Source organism: Copidosoma floridanum, unplaced genomic scaffold, assembly GCF_036245765.1.
Source record: "Copidosoma floridanum isolate Cflo_tuat_1 unplaced genomic scaffold, Cflo_Japanese_pri ptg000034l, whole genome shotgun sequence".
Taxonomy (NCBI): Eukaryota; Metazoa; Arthropoda; class Insecta; order Hymenoptera; family Encyrtidae; genus Copidosoma; species Copidosoma floridanum.
The window spans coordinates 3,160,117-3,175,832 of NW_028321911.1; the positions used below are offsets into that span (position 1 = coordinate 3,160,117).

The 15,716-nt window shown below is 40.3% G+C and overlaps 2 protein-coding genes across 2 annotated transcripts in view; one reads left to right on the plus strand and one right to left on the minus strand.

The window, feature by feature from the left end:
* Positions 1-15,716, plus strand: part of LOC106644195 (regulator of G protein signaling 7) — a 750,859-nt gene that overhangs the window by 82,374 nt on the left and 652,769 nt on the right. The window lies entirely within an intron of this gene.
* On the minus strand, positions 187-14,722 carry LOC149373251 (uncharacterized). Its single transcript, XM_089597567.1, has 4 exons — positions 13,573-14,722; positions 9,487-13,233; positions 8,296-8,441; positions 187-405 (listed from the first exon to the last, which is right to left on the minus strand). Exons 1-4 carry the CDS (start codon positions 14,720-14,722, stop codon positions 187-189), a joined length of 5,262 nt encoding a protein of 1,753 aa, XP_089453693.1.

Sequence of the window (15,716 nt, forward strand, 5' to 3'; positions counted from 1 at the left end):
TTCTTTCAAGCGCGATTTCAAAGTGAATGACATCGTCTTTATCCTTGACTCAACGTCTTTATCAGTGAACAATGGTCCCTTGGCCGAATTGTCGCAGTCCACTCTGGACCCGATGGATTGGTTCATGCAGCCACTATCCAACCGGCTCTAAGCAGCTACACTGGGCCCATCGCCTCACTAAGCACATTAACAGGACCTTCCAATTCCTGGCCCTTCTGTGGAACCAGTCTCTCCAGCAACCGGTGAACCAAATCCCGCGCCTGGCGGATGGTGACTGACTTTGTTCTCGAAACTAGGCGGGCAGGTATTGTTTGGTTTTGAATTGCGCGTCTGCGCCTCAAACTCTAGTTGCACTACATTTGTGATGGTGGTCCTTCCAGAGCCTCCCACCTCATTGCCAAGATACTGTCGACCAAATCGTCAACTCACAAAAAAGAACAGTCTCGTCTTCTCTTGATTGCTTCGCTCTGGCAACTCACTCTGTACAACCGTCCACATAACTGGCCATCTTCTTCCTCTCCAAGACAATTCTTCTACCAAAAACATGTCTGGTTATTAGCAAGAATATTATCGTCACTGTTACTTAATAAGTCTGCCTTTACATTAGATCTCTAATTCTTGAGTATAACTTTAGAAGTGCATAAGTTAATACATTGGTGATGTCATATTAAACGATTGGAGTTTTAATGAAAAAGCCACTTTATTAAGTAGCACTTGAATAAGTGTTTTTGTAACATTAAGGCAATTTTCATTATTTTTTTTGCCATGGAAACTACGTGCTAGAAACTGTAAAGTTTAAATTCTTATTGAAAACACGAGATACCTACTTTAAAAAAAAATAGGTCTAATTGATACTAAATTTAATGATGATCGTTTTCAGAGTCATTGACTTTAATTCGAGCCAACTGTGACTAATTTTTTTGGTCATTATAATGAATTGAAATGTTTTTTGGCCCTTAATTTTGATATATTTTATGTGACACTAATTTATAATGTATAACAAGTTTTGAGGTCCACTCAAGGGTTATAAATTCCGTTCTAAGTAAACGCTCTGTTTAAAATGATCGAGACTCCGCAAAAATCAGCTTTAAATTAATTTCAGTATACATCAGATCTATTACTTTTTGTTTAGAATATAAATAAAGTAGTTGATAACTTTTAAAAAAAATTTATGGAATAATTATAGCAGTTTTATCATTTTTTTTGTCAACGATCAATCAAACTAACCAAGTAATTAGCAAAAATGTTAACATTAATGGCAATTAACACACTCAGTCAAAAATTATTAGCTATTATTTTAACTACAAATTGTAGCTGTATTTACAGCTATAATCAGCTACAATACTAGCTATAATTGACTACAATGTATCTATAATCATGTACAAATAACAACTATAAAAAATAGCTGTTTACAGCTATAAATTTCTAGTGAATTTTAATTAACAGAATTTATTCAATAATCTTCTTTTTTGTAAGATGTATCAGTCATATGAGGTAATATTATCCGTATAATAACTCTAAAAGTGAGGGGTTCAAGTATTTTTGAACAATAAACAAGAAAAATTTTAACAGTAACATTTTTTTTTTTTCTTTGTTTATTGTTTAAAAATACTTTAACCCCCCACTTTTAGAGTTATTATACGGATAATATCACCTTACATGCCTGATATACCTTACAAAAATAAACATTATTGAATAAATTCTGTTAATTAAAATTCGCTAGAAATTTATAGCTGTAAACAGCTACTTTTTATAGTTGTTATTTGTACATGATTATAGCTACATTGTAGTCAATTATAGCTAGTATTGTAGCTGATTATAGCTGTCAACACAGCTATAATTAATAGTTAAAATAATAGCTAACAATTTTTGACTGAGCAGCTACTTTCTTATTAAACCTATTACAGTCTGATGTGCCATCAACAACGTTCTTACACGTGTACTGTTGTAATCGCAAGATAAAAAAGCACTGCCATGTTTTTTTCTGAGCAAAAAAATTGTAAAAATTTTCAAAAGGATTGGCTTTAACTTATTTTTAGTATACATCATACCTAAAACTTTTGGCACTCAATAAACATGCTTTTAGATGAAACCTTAAATTCTTTATGATGGCATTAGCAACATACTTATACATGCACTCCTATAGTTTTTAGCGGAATAAGCACTGACATTTATTCAGATGGTCCAAAAGTGTCAAGAAATAACCTGGTTATTGGAAAAATATTTAGCGTTAACGCTACTGTTACGTACGATAGCATAGAATTACACAAAACACTATTTAAAGAATAGCTTCTATATTAGACCCCTACTTAGTAAATATAATATGAGTAACGTACTCATAAATTCACTTCTCTAATTTCATGCTGAAAAAGCAGTACCATACATTTTATGGACAAAAAAATTTTTGATAATGGTTAAAACGATTGACACTGCTTCCTAGATTAGCTTAAACTTATGTTTAGTACACATCAAACCCGAAATTTATAGCTCATATCATAAGTCAAGTAGTTTACAACGTTTGCAATAAACTTTAGGATAAAAGACAGCTAATTTTTCATTACATTACTGAGAGTCATCTCAATGACCTGATTATTGGCAGAAATATTGACGTTAATGCTTCTCCATGAATCTGCTTTTGCATGAAACCTCCAAGTTTTTAATGTAACATTAACAGCGTACTTACACTAGCTAAAAATGCACTACCATTTATTTTCAAGAACACAAATTTGGTCTTTTACCACAGTAAAACTAGTTAACGCCACAGATTACCAAATTTCCTGCCCTAGAAAACAAAGTACTTTGAAACAATTTCTAATTTTATTTACTGTAATTTTTTTTATATTTAACTGATACAACCGTTTACATATTCTGAACTTGTAATTTAACGTTAAATTTGACTTGCGTATCATGTCGTAAGCCAAATTTGTAATACTGCAAGTTAAGCATGGACTTCTATGCTAAAACTATTTGTTATGTTTTTGTTATTTTCCCTCGTTTTAAAATATACATAACAATTTAACCGTAATTTAACCTTGATGAACAACACACTTGACTGGAGTTGTTTTTTTATTAGGCAAGAAAAACCTATGCAAAATAAGTATGACATTTTTTCAGTATAATGATGTGTTGAAACCTACGCAAGATAGCAAATTCTAACCCATAGGAAACGAGATAATTTTCAAATACGAATTTGCAAAGTTCTTTTTTTTACATAAGGTCTTAATCTCAAAATATTAAGTTGTGTATTTATGAACATGGAGGATCAAAGCAGGTTAGAGGCAAAAATAATAGCTTGATGCGAAAGATATCTGAACGTTAGTTGGTATTATCGATTTTTTCATGTACTTGTGATAAAATATAATCATATTGTAGTAAAATAAATGCTAACAAATCAATCTTTTTTTTTTTTTTCTTTATCGTAATACTTTTACAATTTCATTTAACGTGGGAATCCCCCATATAAATGTCCCAAGTAATAACCGTGCGAACGTTAAGCTACAAAAGAAATAGATAGTCTCAAAATAACCATATTATCATGCTTTCCCGAATCACCAGATAATCTTTTAAAGAAAGAAAGGAACCATAGAAGCCAAAGAACTAAGCGATTGAACACAGAACAGCGGGAAATACGGGCCACACCAAAAGAGCTGCCACAAGCAAGCATCCCCAAGTTGCTTGATGAGTGGAATTGGAGCCACCCTTCGATTGGTACATGATGCAATCAATGGCTTTACGTCCCAATTCTTAAAAGTTTTGCGGCTTACACTCCCTCAAGCCGTGAAGGAATTCGCTTACCTTGCTTGTTGTCTTAGTTCTTTCTTTTTTTAACCTGAAGCTAAAAACTACTCTTTTTACCTTTTTCGATCTTTCAGTACACTTCTGCCCTCATCTCCTTATCCTTATCCTTCACCTACATAATCGCGATCGCCAATTCTGCTGTGATGTGTAACCAACCATATGTCAATGTAGAGATTGATGTTATAAGCACGCCTTCTCCCCCGATTCTCTAGACCCTCAACGGAATTCACTATGCAACGGTCTAATTTCATAAACAAAACCTATTTGAGACCCTTCCAAAGTTATTTTAATACTGTTTAATTGCATGTAATAATGGCGTTCAGGTATTGTAGGATTGAAGTGTGAATGTTTGTTATTAAAGTTTGTAATTTCGAAGCACATTTGAGATGTATTTTGAATATCAATTTAAAATTTGTATTGACTTCCTTTCATATCAATCATTAATACTAAAAAACTTTATATTCAAAATGTTCTGGAAAACTCAAATACATTTTATACCTAAATTAAAGATGAGTTTGACTATTTATAAAGAATTGTATAACTGTGACATTTAAATTTTACATTTCTTAAAATTGACTTCACATTTCTGTTTGTTAGTATTATTTACTAATAAAATGTGCCCTTAGAGGAGCAAGCATCGGTTATCAGCTACCCAACTGCTTTTTCGTATTATTTATTAATTAAATGTGCCTCAGGTGGGCAAGTATCGGTAATCAGACACTTAATTGTTTTTCAAATTTGTTTCTTAATAAATTATTTCCTACGAAGAGCAAGCACTACTGATAAGAAGCCCAACTGTTTTTAAGTATTATTCATTCATGATTTCTGCACAGCTAAGGCACATAAAATTAATAAAAAATAATAAAAAAACTTTTACGTTTCTAATTGTCACTGCTTACTCTCCCAATGATTTATTTTCTTAAGTAACTCTGCCAGAAAAGTATAGGGATTCTTATCGATGATATTAACTCGCCTAAGGGCGAATTCGATTAATAACTTATATTAAATTAAGTTAGGTTTCTAATCACTGATGCTAGCTCACCCAATGACTTATTTTGTTAACAAATTGTACTAAACAACGGTGAAAATTCTAAGCACTGATGCTTACTCGTCCAAGGGCGCATTTTATTATTAAGTAATACTAAAAATAGTGGGAATTCCACTCACTTACTTACCTAATGCCGCATTTTATAAATCAATGGTACTAAAAAACAGTTAAGTTTCTAACTACACATGCTTTCTCACCTAAAAAAACACTTTGTTTGGAAATTATACTATTAAAAAGAATTCGAGGTCAATTCCAAAATCTCTGTAAAAAACGTATGTTACTTCTGCAGAGCATTTTGAATTTAAAGATTATCTGTTATTATTGTAGTGGATGTGTATACATTAAACATGAATACAAAAATATTGTAAGTTAAATTTGCAATAAATTCAAATTTTTAAAAAAAATTTTTAATTTGAAGTAATAGTTCGGAATTTTTTATGTTCATAATAATTGTATAATAAGTGTGATCGAAAAACACCTCAATTTTTGAATACTAATTTCTGTTTCAATTATTCTAGTTTTCTAGTGCATAACATATGCTCACTTGCGTAGGTAGTATAAAATTATTGAAAAGAGAAAAAAGTTACACTTATTTATCAGAGTTTAAATATTGACTTACACAGAAAGATCTAACTTAAAGATAATTTAAATCACTGTTAAATCACAGTATGATAATCATATACATCAGAGGTAACGCTAATATCCAAATTAATTTATATAAAAGGGAAGCCAAAAAAAACGGAATTAAGTTTTTTTTTAACGACCCCGTCTCCTGGGGTTAAAATTTTCTAACTTAAGTAAATATAAACTTATTTTTTACGTTATGTCATAAAAGGCCAAATGTTATTTGCAGAGTTTGAAATTCGAGTGATAGAAAAAGTTTGTAAGCTAAGTTTGATTTAAACTATTGTTTAATCACAGATCAATCATCAAGTACATTTTACAGTATGCCAAAACCACGTAAAAGAGAAGTCAAGGAAAACGAAATAAACTTTTTTTTAAATAACCTTGATTCCAGGGGTACAATATTTCATTACTAGACAAATCTTCCAACGGTTCATCTACTTTGCAGTTATTGATTATAATGATCATTCGATTCCACTATTTAATAACTGACTAAAATTTCCCCTATTCTGTCACACTAAAAGTAGTTTTCATGAAATGCAACTGACCCTACACTATTTTAAACGGCAGATTTGTCATCAATGCCCCCGAAAACGTTTTTGAGACAGTTTTAGTTATTAACAATAACAAAATTGTTTAAAATCCTTGAAAAAAATTTAAGCTCAAAGTTGGGGCATTTTAATCAATGATTTGACAAAAAAATTTAATGACAGCTTTTTTAAACATCGGCAACTTTTATATAAAGGTGAAAATATCCTATTTATGATTTTAACAACAGTTTAATGTATTATACTCAAAATAAGTTCAAGCTGTTTTCTAAAGCAGTGTCAATACTTAGTATCATTTTTAGACAACTTATTGCTCATAAAAACAAATGGCAGTGCTTTTTTAGCTACAAGATATGAGTACATGTGTAAGTACATTATAAAAATAATATGAAAGTTTAAAAGGTCTATTGGAAAAGCAAATTCATTCAGTATCAATAATTTTAAATAATTAAATTTTCAGTCTGAAATCACAGGAAAACATGTGTGAGTACGTTGTCGATGTTATATTTAATAAAAACAAGTCTATTATAAAAGCTGTTCATTGAGTAGCATTGAAGTTAATATTTTGGCCAACGACCAGGCTATTCTTTGAAACTTTTCGAAAATTTAAATAAATGACTATACTGATTCAGCTGAAAATTATGAGAGTGCATGAACAAATATGTTGTTGATATAACGTAAAAGAACCTAAGGTCTCATCTGAAAGTATATTTTTTGAGCGCCGAAAATGTTATTAGTTTGACTAATGACTTGTGCATTGTGATAACGCTTCTGCTAATAAAATTAAAAAAAACCTGTTTTTTAGCTTAATATTCATCACAAACGTCATAAACTATTTAAGCAGATTTTTTAAGTAGTGTTAATCACTTTGATCATTTAAAGACACTTTTTTGTCCTTACTAATATGTAGCAGTGCTTCTTTACCTAGTAGTTTGTTACGGGGTGCCAATGATACGGAGTGACAAAGCGAAAACTTCGTACTTAACCAGGCCTGTGTTGCCCGGATACCCACAGCGACGCTCCCTGTAATATGTTTGCGCGGATCTCGTTCGCCAAGACACCGTAGGGGCCAAGTATTGCGGTGACTTTAGATGTCGTCACCTCTTACGATGACTATAGTACAACACAAGGGAAAGAAATAAGGCATACTTCGAAATAAACACTTGCAAGTAAATTTAAACAAAATATATCTATTCAAAAGAATAAGTAAAGATACACCAAATATACTCGCAGGCGTGTGTGTGTGTGTGTGTGTGAGTGTGTGTGTGTGTGCACGATCTTTGAGCGCGAATACTAGATGATCTCGCAGCGCAAAATCACAAACCAGGCAGACCTACACGGAATATTCGAGGGCCACTGCCCTTTTCAATAAACTGCCTATTGGCAGGTACTCACGGTGGTCACGAGTGACAGCTCTTGGGGATGCCTCTCGCAATCAAGGTTTCACTGGAGTCATGAAGCGGGTATGCTAAGGCCAGTAGGCGTCCTTACTGACAGCGTTTGAAGGCCAAGATCGTCTACATTGGCCTTGATGACCTCATGTCCAACGTCTTCTGCTATCCAAGGGCTACACCGAAAAATCTCTTTAAGTCTGGCCCTTACTACTACAACAGAAAAAACCTGCGAACAACGCTTCTCGCGTAAGAAAAACTAAATAAACGCTTCACGCGTAAAACAACAATTTCGCTTCCATGCACTGTTAAAGCCCAAGCTAATATCCTCTCTCCTGGCTTCTTTTTCTTGCTTTCCCCTCTTTTTCTCTATCTCTTTCCTACCTTGTCTTTTAAACTCTTTTCCCCTCTTTCCCTACCTGACCTAGCCTACCTATGTGACCTAATGGTGGGGCACCGTTACACCCTCCAACTAGACGTTGAATACTAGGATATTTAACTCTACATCCTAGGCGCCATTTAGGTAGGCTTCGGGGACAATATTCAAGGTAAAGGAAACGGAAAAATATAGGGTAGAAATGAGAACTACTGGGTAACAAAAGAAAAAGGGGCACAATTTATTGCCAGGGACCAGAGAGAAAAAAAATCAAAAGAAAAAGCATTAAAAAAAAAGAAAAAAAAACAGAAGGAAAAGAAAAAGAACAAGAAAAAAACTTGATGGGGTGGTATGTTCATGGCTGCAGTACTGCCGTGGCGCAGCCAATCCTGAATTAGATCACTTGTAGGTCCAGCCTCCACCCACGCGGTCGTACTAGTAGTGCTCGGCACGACTCGGGTATTCCTTTGAGCACTTCACTCCGGGGAGGCTGCACATGTATTAGCGAACTGGGTGGGCAGTACTCCCAGTCGCCAGGGCCTCCACTAAGCGTGCCTTCAATAGGAGGCGTTTGGCCTCTTGATGGAGTTGCCGGGCCTCAGCTTCCGCCTTGCTCTTGGCTTCGCAACGCCAGCTCTCCTTGGCGCGCTGATGCTCTGTTTCGTCGACACGCTTATGCGCGTCTTGATCTACGCTTGATGGAAGGCCACGAAGCCTTGTGTAAGCGACAGAACCAAGGCAAGGAGAAAATAAAGTGACAAAAAACAAAAACAATTAGAGTTATACAAAGTTGGATTTATTGAAATAATACTTATAAATCCAAAAGATGGGCTGAACGCCGACACCTACCTACTTACTCGACTGCCTTTTGTGAACTGGGGTGTTTGCACCCGTATGCAACCGCAACGCGCTGGTCGGCGGCGCGGGCTTACCGCACTCCCCCTACATGCCTAATCTCCCACTCTATTATATCTCTATCCCTTGCCTTCCATCGCATGAACGATGCAACCTATATCCTATCTGTGTCGACGTCAGCATACATATATGTATATGTATATATATACATGGATTGATGATGATGATGCGAGGGACTGACGGTATGGTACACAAATCGAGCACCTTGTGCTCTACTTCCGAGGCAGAGTACCTTTCGCCTGAAGGCATAGGTCGTCCAGTGGCGTACCTACCCATAAGTCGATTCTCATCAAACAAGCCGCTTTAGGGCACGGAATCTCATGAGGTCAAGGGTTGGCGTGACAGCAAGCGGAGCAATTCTCCACCCTGATGGTCGGCACTCCGCCTTGGTGCTTTTTACTGGTCTCATTTGGCCTTTAGACCAATCTTTAGTCAGTCTCTCGCGTACAGTTTTGACTACGCAAATATAAATAAAATAAAAGGAACATTTTTTCTTAATTTTAACTTTGACAATGCAATATACAGACTACATGTAAGTAGATTTTTAAAACCATTTTTTTTGGTACAGCATGCGGGAATCAAGGGCCCGTGTGTACAGTCATTTTATGTTCAGGTAACTCAGACATCGTGCGTCTTTATTTAAATCTCGCGCTGACCTGGTCAATGAGACGTATTACGGTATTACATCCGTAACACTCCCCACCGTACAAGAGGCTGTACTCTCTTGTACCACTTCGCGGTATAATATGATTAATTTATGGGTCGCTCTTACATATTCATTGTCACCGGAACGGATCTTTGCCGATCGTATAACGCCATCGCACCCTGCATAGGTCTCTACAACTACTCCTTTACGCCACATATTTCGCGGGGCTTGCTCGTTAACGATCATGACCACATCACCACGCGTGACAGTGTCCGTGGCGTTTCGCCACTTATTTCGAGCTTGTAATGTTGGTACATATTCGCGCAACCAGCGGCGCCAGTAAAGATCTGCCAAGGTACGCGCTCGCTCCCAATCCCTCCGTGTACAGACATGAGGGACGTTATACATGGTGAAATCAACTGCGCCAGACGACGAGCCTATCAGGAAGTGATTGGGAGTGAGTGCTTCCGCATCATTAGGATCTACTGACACGTGAGTGAGTGGACGTGAGTTTACAGTATGTTCGGCTTCGGTTAGAACAGTGCGCAGGACTTCTTCGGAGGGGGTCTCGTTTCGAAGTGTCGCGTTGAGTGCGACCTTGACTGACCTGACAAGTCTTTCCCAAGCGCCTCCCATATGGGGAGCGTCGGGTGAGTTGAAAACCCAACGTATACCATTGGCTAGGGTGTACGCCTTTAGTCTAATTTTGTCTATTTTTCCGGCTTCCGATTGAAGTTCTGTGCACGCTTCGCGGAAGTTTGTGCCGTTGTCGCTATACATGACCTTCGGACAACCTCGTTGCGCTGACAATCGTTGCAGGGCCATTATTGCAGAACTAGCGGTCAGGCTGGCAGCGAGTTCAAGATGCACAGCTCGGGTAGTTAAACAGGTAAAAAGTACTCCCCACCGTTTGACATGACTACGACCTACTTTTACAGTCATAGGCCCAAAATAATCTACCCCGCAGTGTGTGAACGGTCGCTGTTGGAACGATAGTCGTCCCTCGGGCAAGACCCCCATTAAGGGGGGTTTTGGTTGGCCTCGACGTAACTTGCATATCAGGCACTGATGGCAGACGGCCTTCAGTGTGGTCCTTGCTCTGATTACGTAATATCGTTGCAACAATTCGTTCACGACTGTCTCATGATTTGAATGTTGGAAGCGACAATGTAATGCTTGAATAATTGATCGAACGGTGCGGTGTCTCCCATCTAATACAATCGGTGTGTGGTTGAACTCAGCGTCTTGAATCCGCGTCACGCGACCTCGGATACGCAACAATCCGCGTGAGTCTATAAACGGTGAGAATCGTGTTAGCTTGCTGTCTACCGGTAACTTACCCCCTCGCGTAAGTGTTGTTAATTCCCTCGCAAAGCTGGCTGCTTGTGTGGTTCGCAACGTGTCTTCCTCAGCCAATTGTCGCTCATGCACTGGATCTGTTACTGGGGCCCGTCGTGCCCATTTTAGAAAAAACTTACGGATTCTACGGGCAGTAATTAAGTGTCCTTCCCATCCTAACATGCGCGTTATTATGGGCACATACTCCGCGTTGGTTGACACCACGGCGACCTTCTCGACGCGTCGTTCAGCGACTTCTAAAACCTGTTTTTCTGTTTGAGTCAATTCGCGTTCTACTGGCCATTGAGTTTCAGGCAACTTTAGAAATTCCGGACCCCCGAACCATTTCTCTTCGTCCCTAATGCTCATAGGATTCCCCCGTGTAGCTAAATCCGCGGGATTCTGCTTAGTGGGTACCCATCTCCACGTCGCGTCTGCTGTGCGTTCAGAAATTTCCCCTAAACGGTGTGCAACAAAAACTTGACGGACACGCGGGTCTCTATGTATCCAATAAAGTACTGTACGCGAATCTGACCACAAGTGTGGACGTGAGCACGATATCTCGATTTCAGCGCCTACGGTGTTTAACAAACGTGAGGCTAATACTGCTGCCTGTAACTCTAATCTCGGTATGGACAGTGGCTTGTCTGGTGCGACGCGTGACTTGGCTGTTATCAACGTCACATTTACTTGTCCATTGGTTGTTACGCACCGGAGGTAGACGCAGGCAGCATACGCGCGTGTGCTGGCGTCGCAAAATGTATGCAATTGCGCGGTCTGAATTTCGGACCCCTTCGGAGTGATACACCGTGCGATGCGTAATGAGCCCAGTTCTATAATTATTCTCAACCAAGAGAGCCACTCTTCCTGTTCCTCGTCGCGCAAGGGTTCATCCCACCCGATCCCGCTCCGCCATACAGCTTGTAATATAAATTTGGATTTCACCGTGTATGGTCCCAACAAACCGAGTGGGTCATATATAGACATCATAATACGGAGGTACTCGCGTTTCGTAGGGGTTTTCTGACCGGATAGTAACTTTTGAGGCAGGTTTTCAAGTCCCAGGGCAAATCCCAACGTGTCAGTAACTGTGTCCCAATTCATACCGAGGACGCGTTCGGTTTTACTGTCGCAAAGTATTGCCGTCTGTCTTTGCGCAGTCGGCATTACCTTTAGCGACTCATCAATTATCAAAGGCTCATTACACGCCCACCCGTGCATTTGAAAATTAGCGCGTTGGTTAATTTTTACGACGTCGTGAACTAGTAATTCCAAGGCTTGTATAGTTGGTCGGCTTACAAGAAAATCATCAACGTACGAATTCACAATGATGCTATGCGCGGCCTCGGGATTACTTACAACAAAACGTTTCGCGTTCGAGTCCTTTACAAAATGTGCACTGCACGGCGATGATTTAGCGCCGAATACCAACCGCGTCATTTCATAGGTCCGCGGGTGTTTTGTTCTGGATTCGCCCCTCCATAGAAATCGTAGTGCACCGCGATCTTCTTGCCACATGTGTATTCGCAAAAACATGTCTTTAATATCACCCTTGCATGCCACTGCATACTGACGAAAGCGCAGCAACACGCCGGGTATTGATTGCATAAGGTCTGGACCCGTGTCTAACTGGTCGTTTAAGCTTAAGCCTTCGGTTTTGGCCGCTGCGTCCAGAACCAATCTAATTTTGCCTGGTTTTGTTGGGTTAGTCACTCCGAAGTGGGGGAGGTACCATACTCGAGATGAGGGTAACTCGTCTCGTATTTCTTGGGCGTAACCTTGTTCGATAAAGCGTTTCATTTCGGCATAGTATAATCGCGCGTATCCCTCGTCGCGATCTAGTCGTTGCTCGATGTTGTAGAGCCGTTTTAATGCGGTTGTGCGACTGTCGACTCTCGGGACAGTGTCGCTGCGCCACAGCAGTCCGGTCTCCCAACCCTCTTCTAAAGGGCGACTAGTATTCTCCAATATTTCCAGTGCACGAGCATGAGCTGGGTCGACCCGCTCCGACTCACGTACCCCCACGCTCTCAATTCGAAAGTATTCGCGAACGAGTTGGTTGAGCATGTCGTCTTGCTCCATGCACGTGGTACAGGCTGTGTGTGTACTTGGCACCAACCTCTCCTCACACGAATGTTTTTTCTTGTGCGTCGTCGAGTATTCATTCAAGCGTACATGCCCGTGGGCTACCCATCCTAAAGGGGTTAAAGATAAAGCAATGCCTAACTCGTTAACACAACGGACTTCATGATTTACTAATAAGTTCCAATTGTCTTGGCCGATTAATATTGACGGAGTAATGTTAGCGTAAGGTTGAATGAAGACACTCGATTTGACACTTACTTGACGGACTAATTCTCGCGATACAGTTTGTGTGGGTAAATTTATTGACGACACAGCCAATGCCCCCTTCACCGGTAATGCATCGCCCGTCCCTTCAATGATGAAATCTACTCGTCTACAAGGCGTGTTTTCATTTAAACTTTGGATTCCCTGTATTTTAATAATCTCGTGTTTTCCCTGTAATCCTAAGCTTTTGGCTATATCGTCTGTGATCAAGGTTATTGTGGACCCGTCATCCAAAAACGCGAAAGTATCAACTGAGCGACTTGGCCCTCGTACACTTACCGGTAATATTTTTAGTAGCGCATACGGGCGTGTTAGTCACAACGTTGAAAAAACCTTGCTATTATCGTGGCCTTCTGATGTATGTACGTTTGTCCGCGAGTTCGGTTGATTCTCTCCCGCACGCTTCCCCTTTGTACGGTGTAACATTGCATGGTGTGGGCCTGCACAGTGTACGCACTTCCCAGCTGTACAAGAATTTTGTAGATGTCCCGCCCCCAAACACTTGTAGCACCGACCAAACCGTCTCGCTAATAACCAACGTCGTTCGATAGGTTCGCGCGCAAATTCGTTGCAGTCGGCCATCTTGTGATTGTCACGCTGACATACCGGGCATGATGTGTGTTTCTCGGAAATGCTATTATCGCTCAGCTCACCATGTACAGTAGCCATGACACGCTGTGTCTTTGTGACTCGGGGAAATTTTCCGTCGGTGCTGTTACGCAGCACTGGATCAGCTGTACGAATTCCGAACAGACCCCCAGCTACAGCCATCTCCGCCTCATGATATGTAAAATCTGCGAGACGCTCGAGTTCTGTTTTTGTACTCGGTTGTTCAGCAACATAACGGTTATATGCGTATTGAAGTACTACAGGCAATTTCGCACCTACATTGCGAGCAAGTTCGGGACTGTATAAATATCCTTTTAACCCAAGACCGTTAAAAGCCGCGACCGCGTTACGTAAGCTTGATGCGAATTGCGGAAGTGTTATTTTCCCGCTGCCGAGATGTGGCAATTCGTTGAAGTCTTTAACGAGTTTTGAGGCGATAACGTGTGCGTTTCCATAATGGAGTTCCAATGTTTCGATAATGGCGGCCGATCCGCGTCCCGTAGCAAGGAGCGCACTGACGACCTGTCTCGCCTCTCCCTGTACTGCACTAAATAGTCTCGCAACATTCTCACTGTCTGTAAATCCTGCAGACTCGGTACTCGCTTCGTATACTTGTTTAAAATGGCGCCACTCTAACGCATTACCAGAGAACACGGGCAGAGACTTCGCGTCAGTTAGACGTGTTAATAAACGTGACTCATTTGCTGAGCTCGAACGTTCTTGCACCGCACGCAAGGTAGCTTCAAAAACGCCGGTAAGTTGTTCAAGCAACTTCCGGTTACCTGTATCCTGCTGAGCGTCTGTGCGCGTCGATTCGGCTTGCGGCGTCTTTCTCTGTCTGCCGTCGCCATCTTGCAGCTCGTCCTCGCTGTTTGCGTCGATGGAGTCATCCCGTCGGCGCTGAATGAAGTCGAGGCTACTTGTCCCGCCGTTGGTAGCGTCCCTGATGCGTAGAAGGTCTGCAAAGAGCCGTTGCAACTTGGTCGTGATGGGTATCGACTCCCCAACCCCAGGTATGGCGTCTCTCGATGTCCCTGAGTTGCTCGCTTTCTCCTCGACTCTTCTCCTTTTCGATGCCATCCCGCTTTTCTTTCACTTTTCTGAAGCTCCACCACTACCCGTTGAGAGGTCCCGGGTTTCGGCACCAATTTGTAAGCGACAGAACCAAGGCAAGGAGAAAATAAAGTGACAAAAAACAAAAACAATTAGAGTTATACAAAGTTGGATTTATTGAAATAATACTTATAAATCGAAAAGATGGGCTGAACGCCGACACCTACCTACTTACTCGACTGCCTTGTGTGAACTGGGGTGTTTGCACCCGTATGCAACCGCAACGCGCTGGTCGGCGGCGCGGGCTTACCGCACTCCCCCTACATGCCTAATCTCCCACTCTATTATATCTCTATCCCTTGCCTTCCATCGCATGAACGATGCAACCTATATCCTATCTGTGTCGACGTCAGCATACATATATGTATATGTATATATATACATGGATTGATGATGATGATGCGAGGGACTGACGGTATGGTACACAAATCGAGCACCTTGTGCTCTACTTCCGAGGCAGAGTACCTTTCGCCTGAAGGCATAGGTCGTCCAGTCGCGTACCTACCCATAAGTCGATTCTCATCAAACAAGCCGCTTTAGGGCACGGAATCTCATGAGGTCAAGGGTTGGCGTGACAGCAAGCGGAGCAATTCTCCGCCCTGATGGTCGGCACTCCGCCTTGGTGCTTTTTACTGGTCTCATTCGGCCTTTAGACCAATCTTTAGTCAGTCTCTCGCGTACAGTTTTGACTACGCAAATATAGATAAAATAAAAGGAACATTATTTCTTAATTTTAACTTTGACAATGCAATATACAGACTACATGTAAGTAGATTTTTAAAACCATTTTTTTTGGTACAGCATGCGGGAATCAAGGGCCCGTGTGTACAGTCATTTTATGTTCAGGTAACTCAGACATCGTGCGTCTTTATTTAAATCTCGCGCCGACCTGGTCAATGAGACGTATTACGGTATTACATCCGTAACACCTTGACAACCCATGACAGCGATCTTCTCGGCC

Excerpts from the sequence above, each read along its gene's own strand:
- LOC149373251 (XM_089597567.1), bottom strand. The coding sequence starts at position 14,722 with ATGGCATCGAAAAGGAGAAGAGTCGAGGAGAAAGCGAGCAACTCAGGG. Across the intron at positions 8,442-9,486 it reads ATCGGCAAAGATCCGTTCCG|AGCATCAGCGCGCCAAGGAG; the intron begins GTGACAATGAAT and ends TCGACGAAACAG. Across the intron at positions 406-8,295 it reads CTGGGAGTACTGCCCACCCA|TATCTTGGCAATGAGGTGGG; the intron begins GTTCGCTAATAC and ends TTTGGTCGACAG.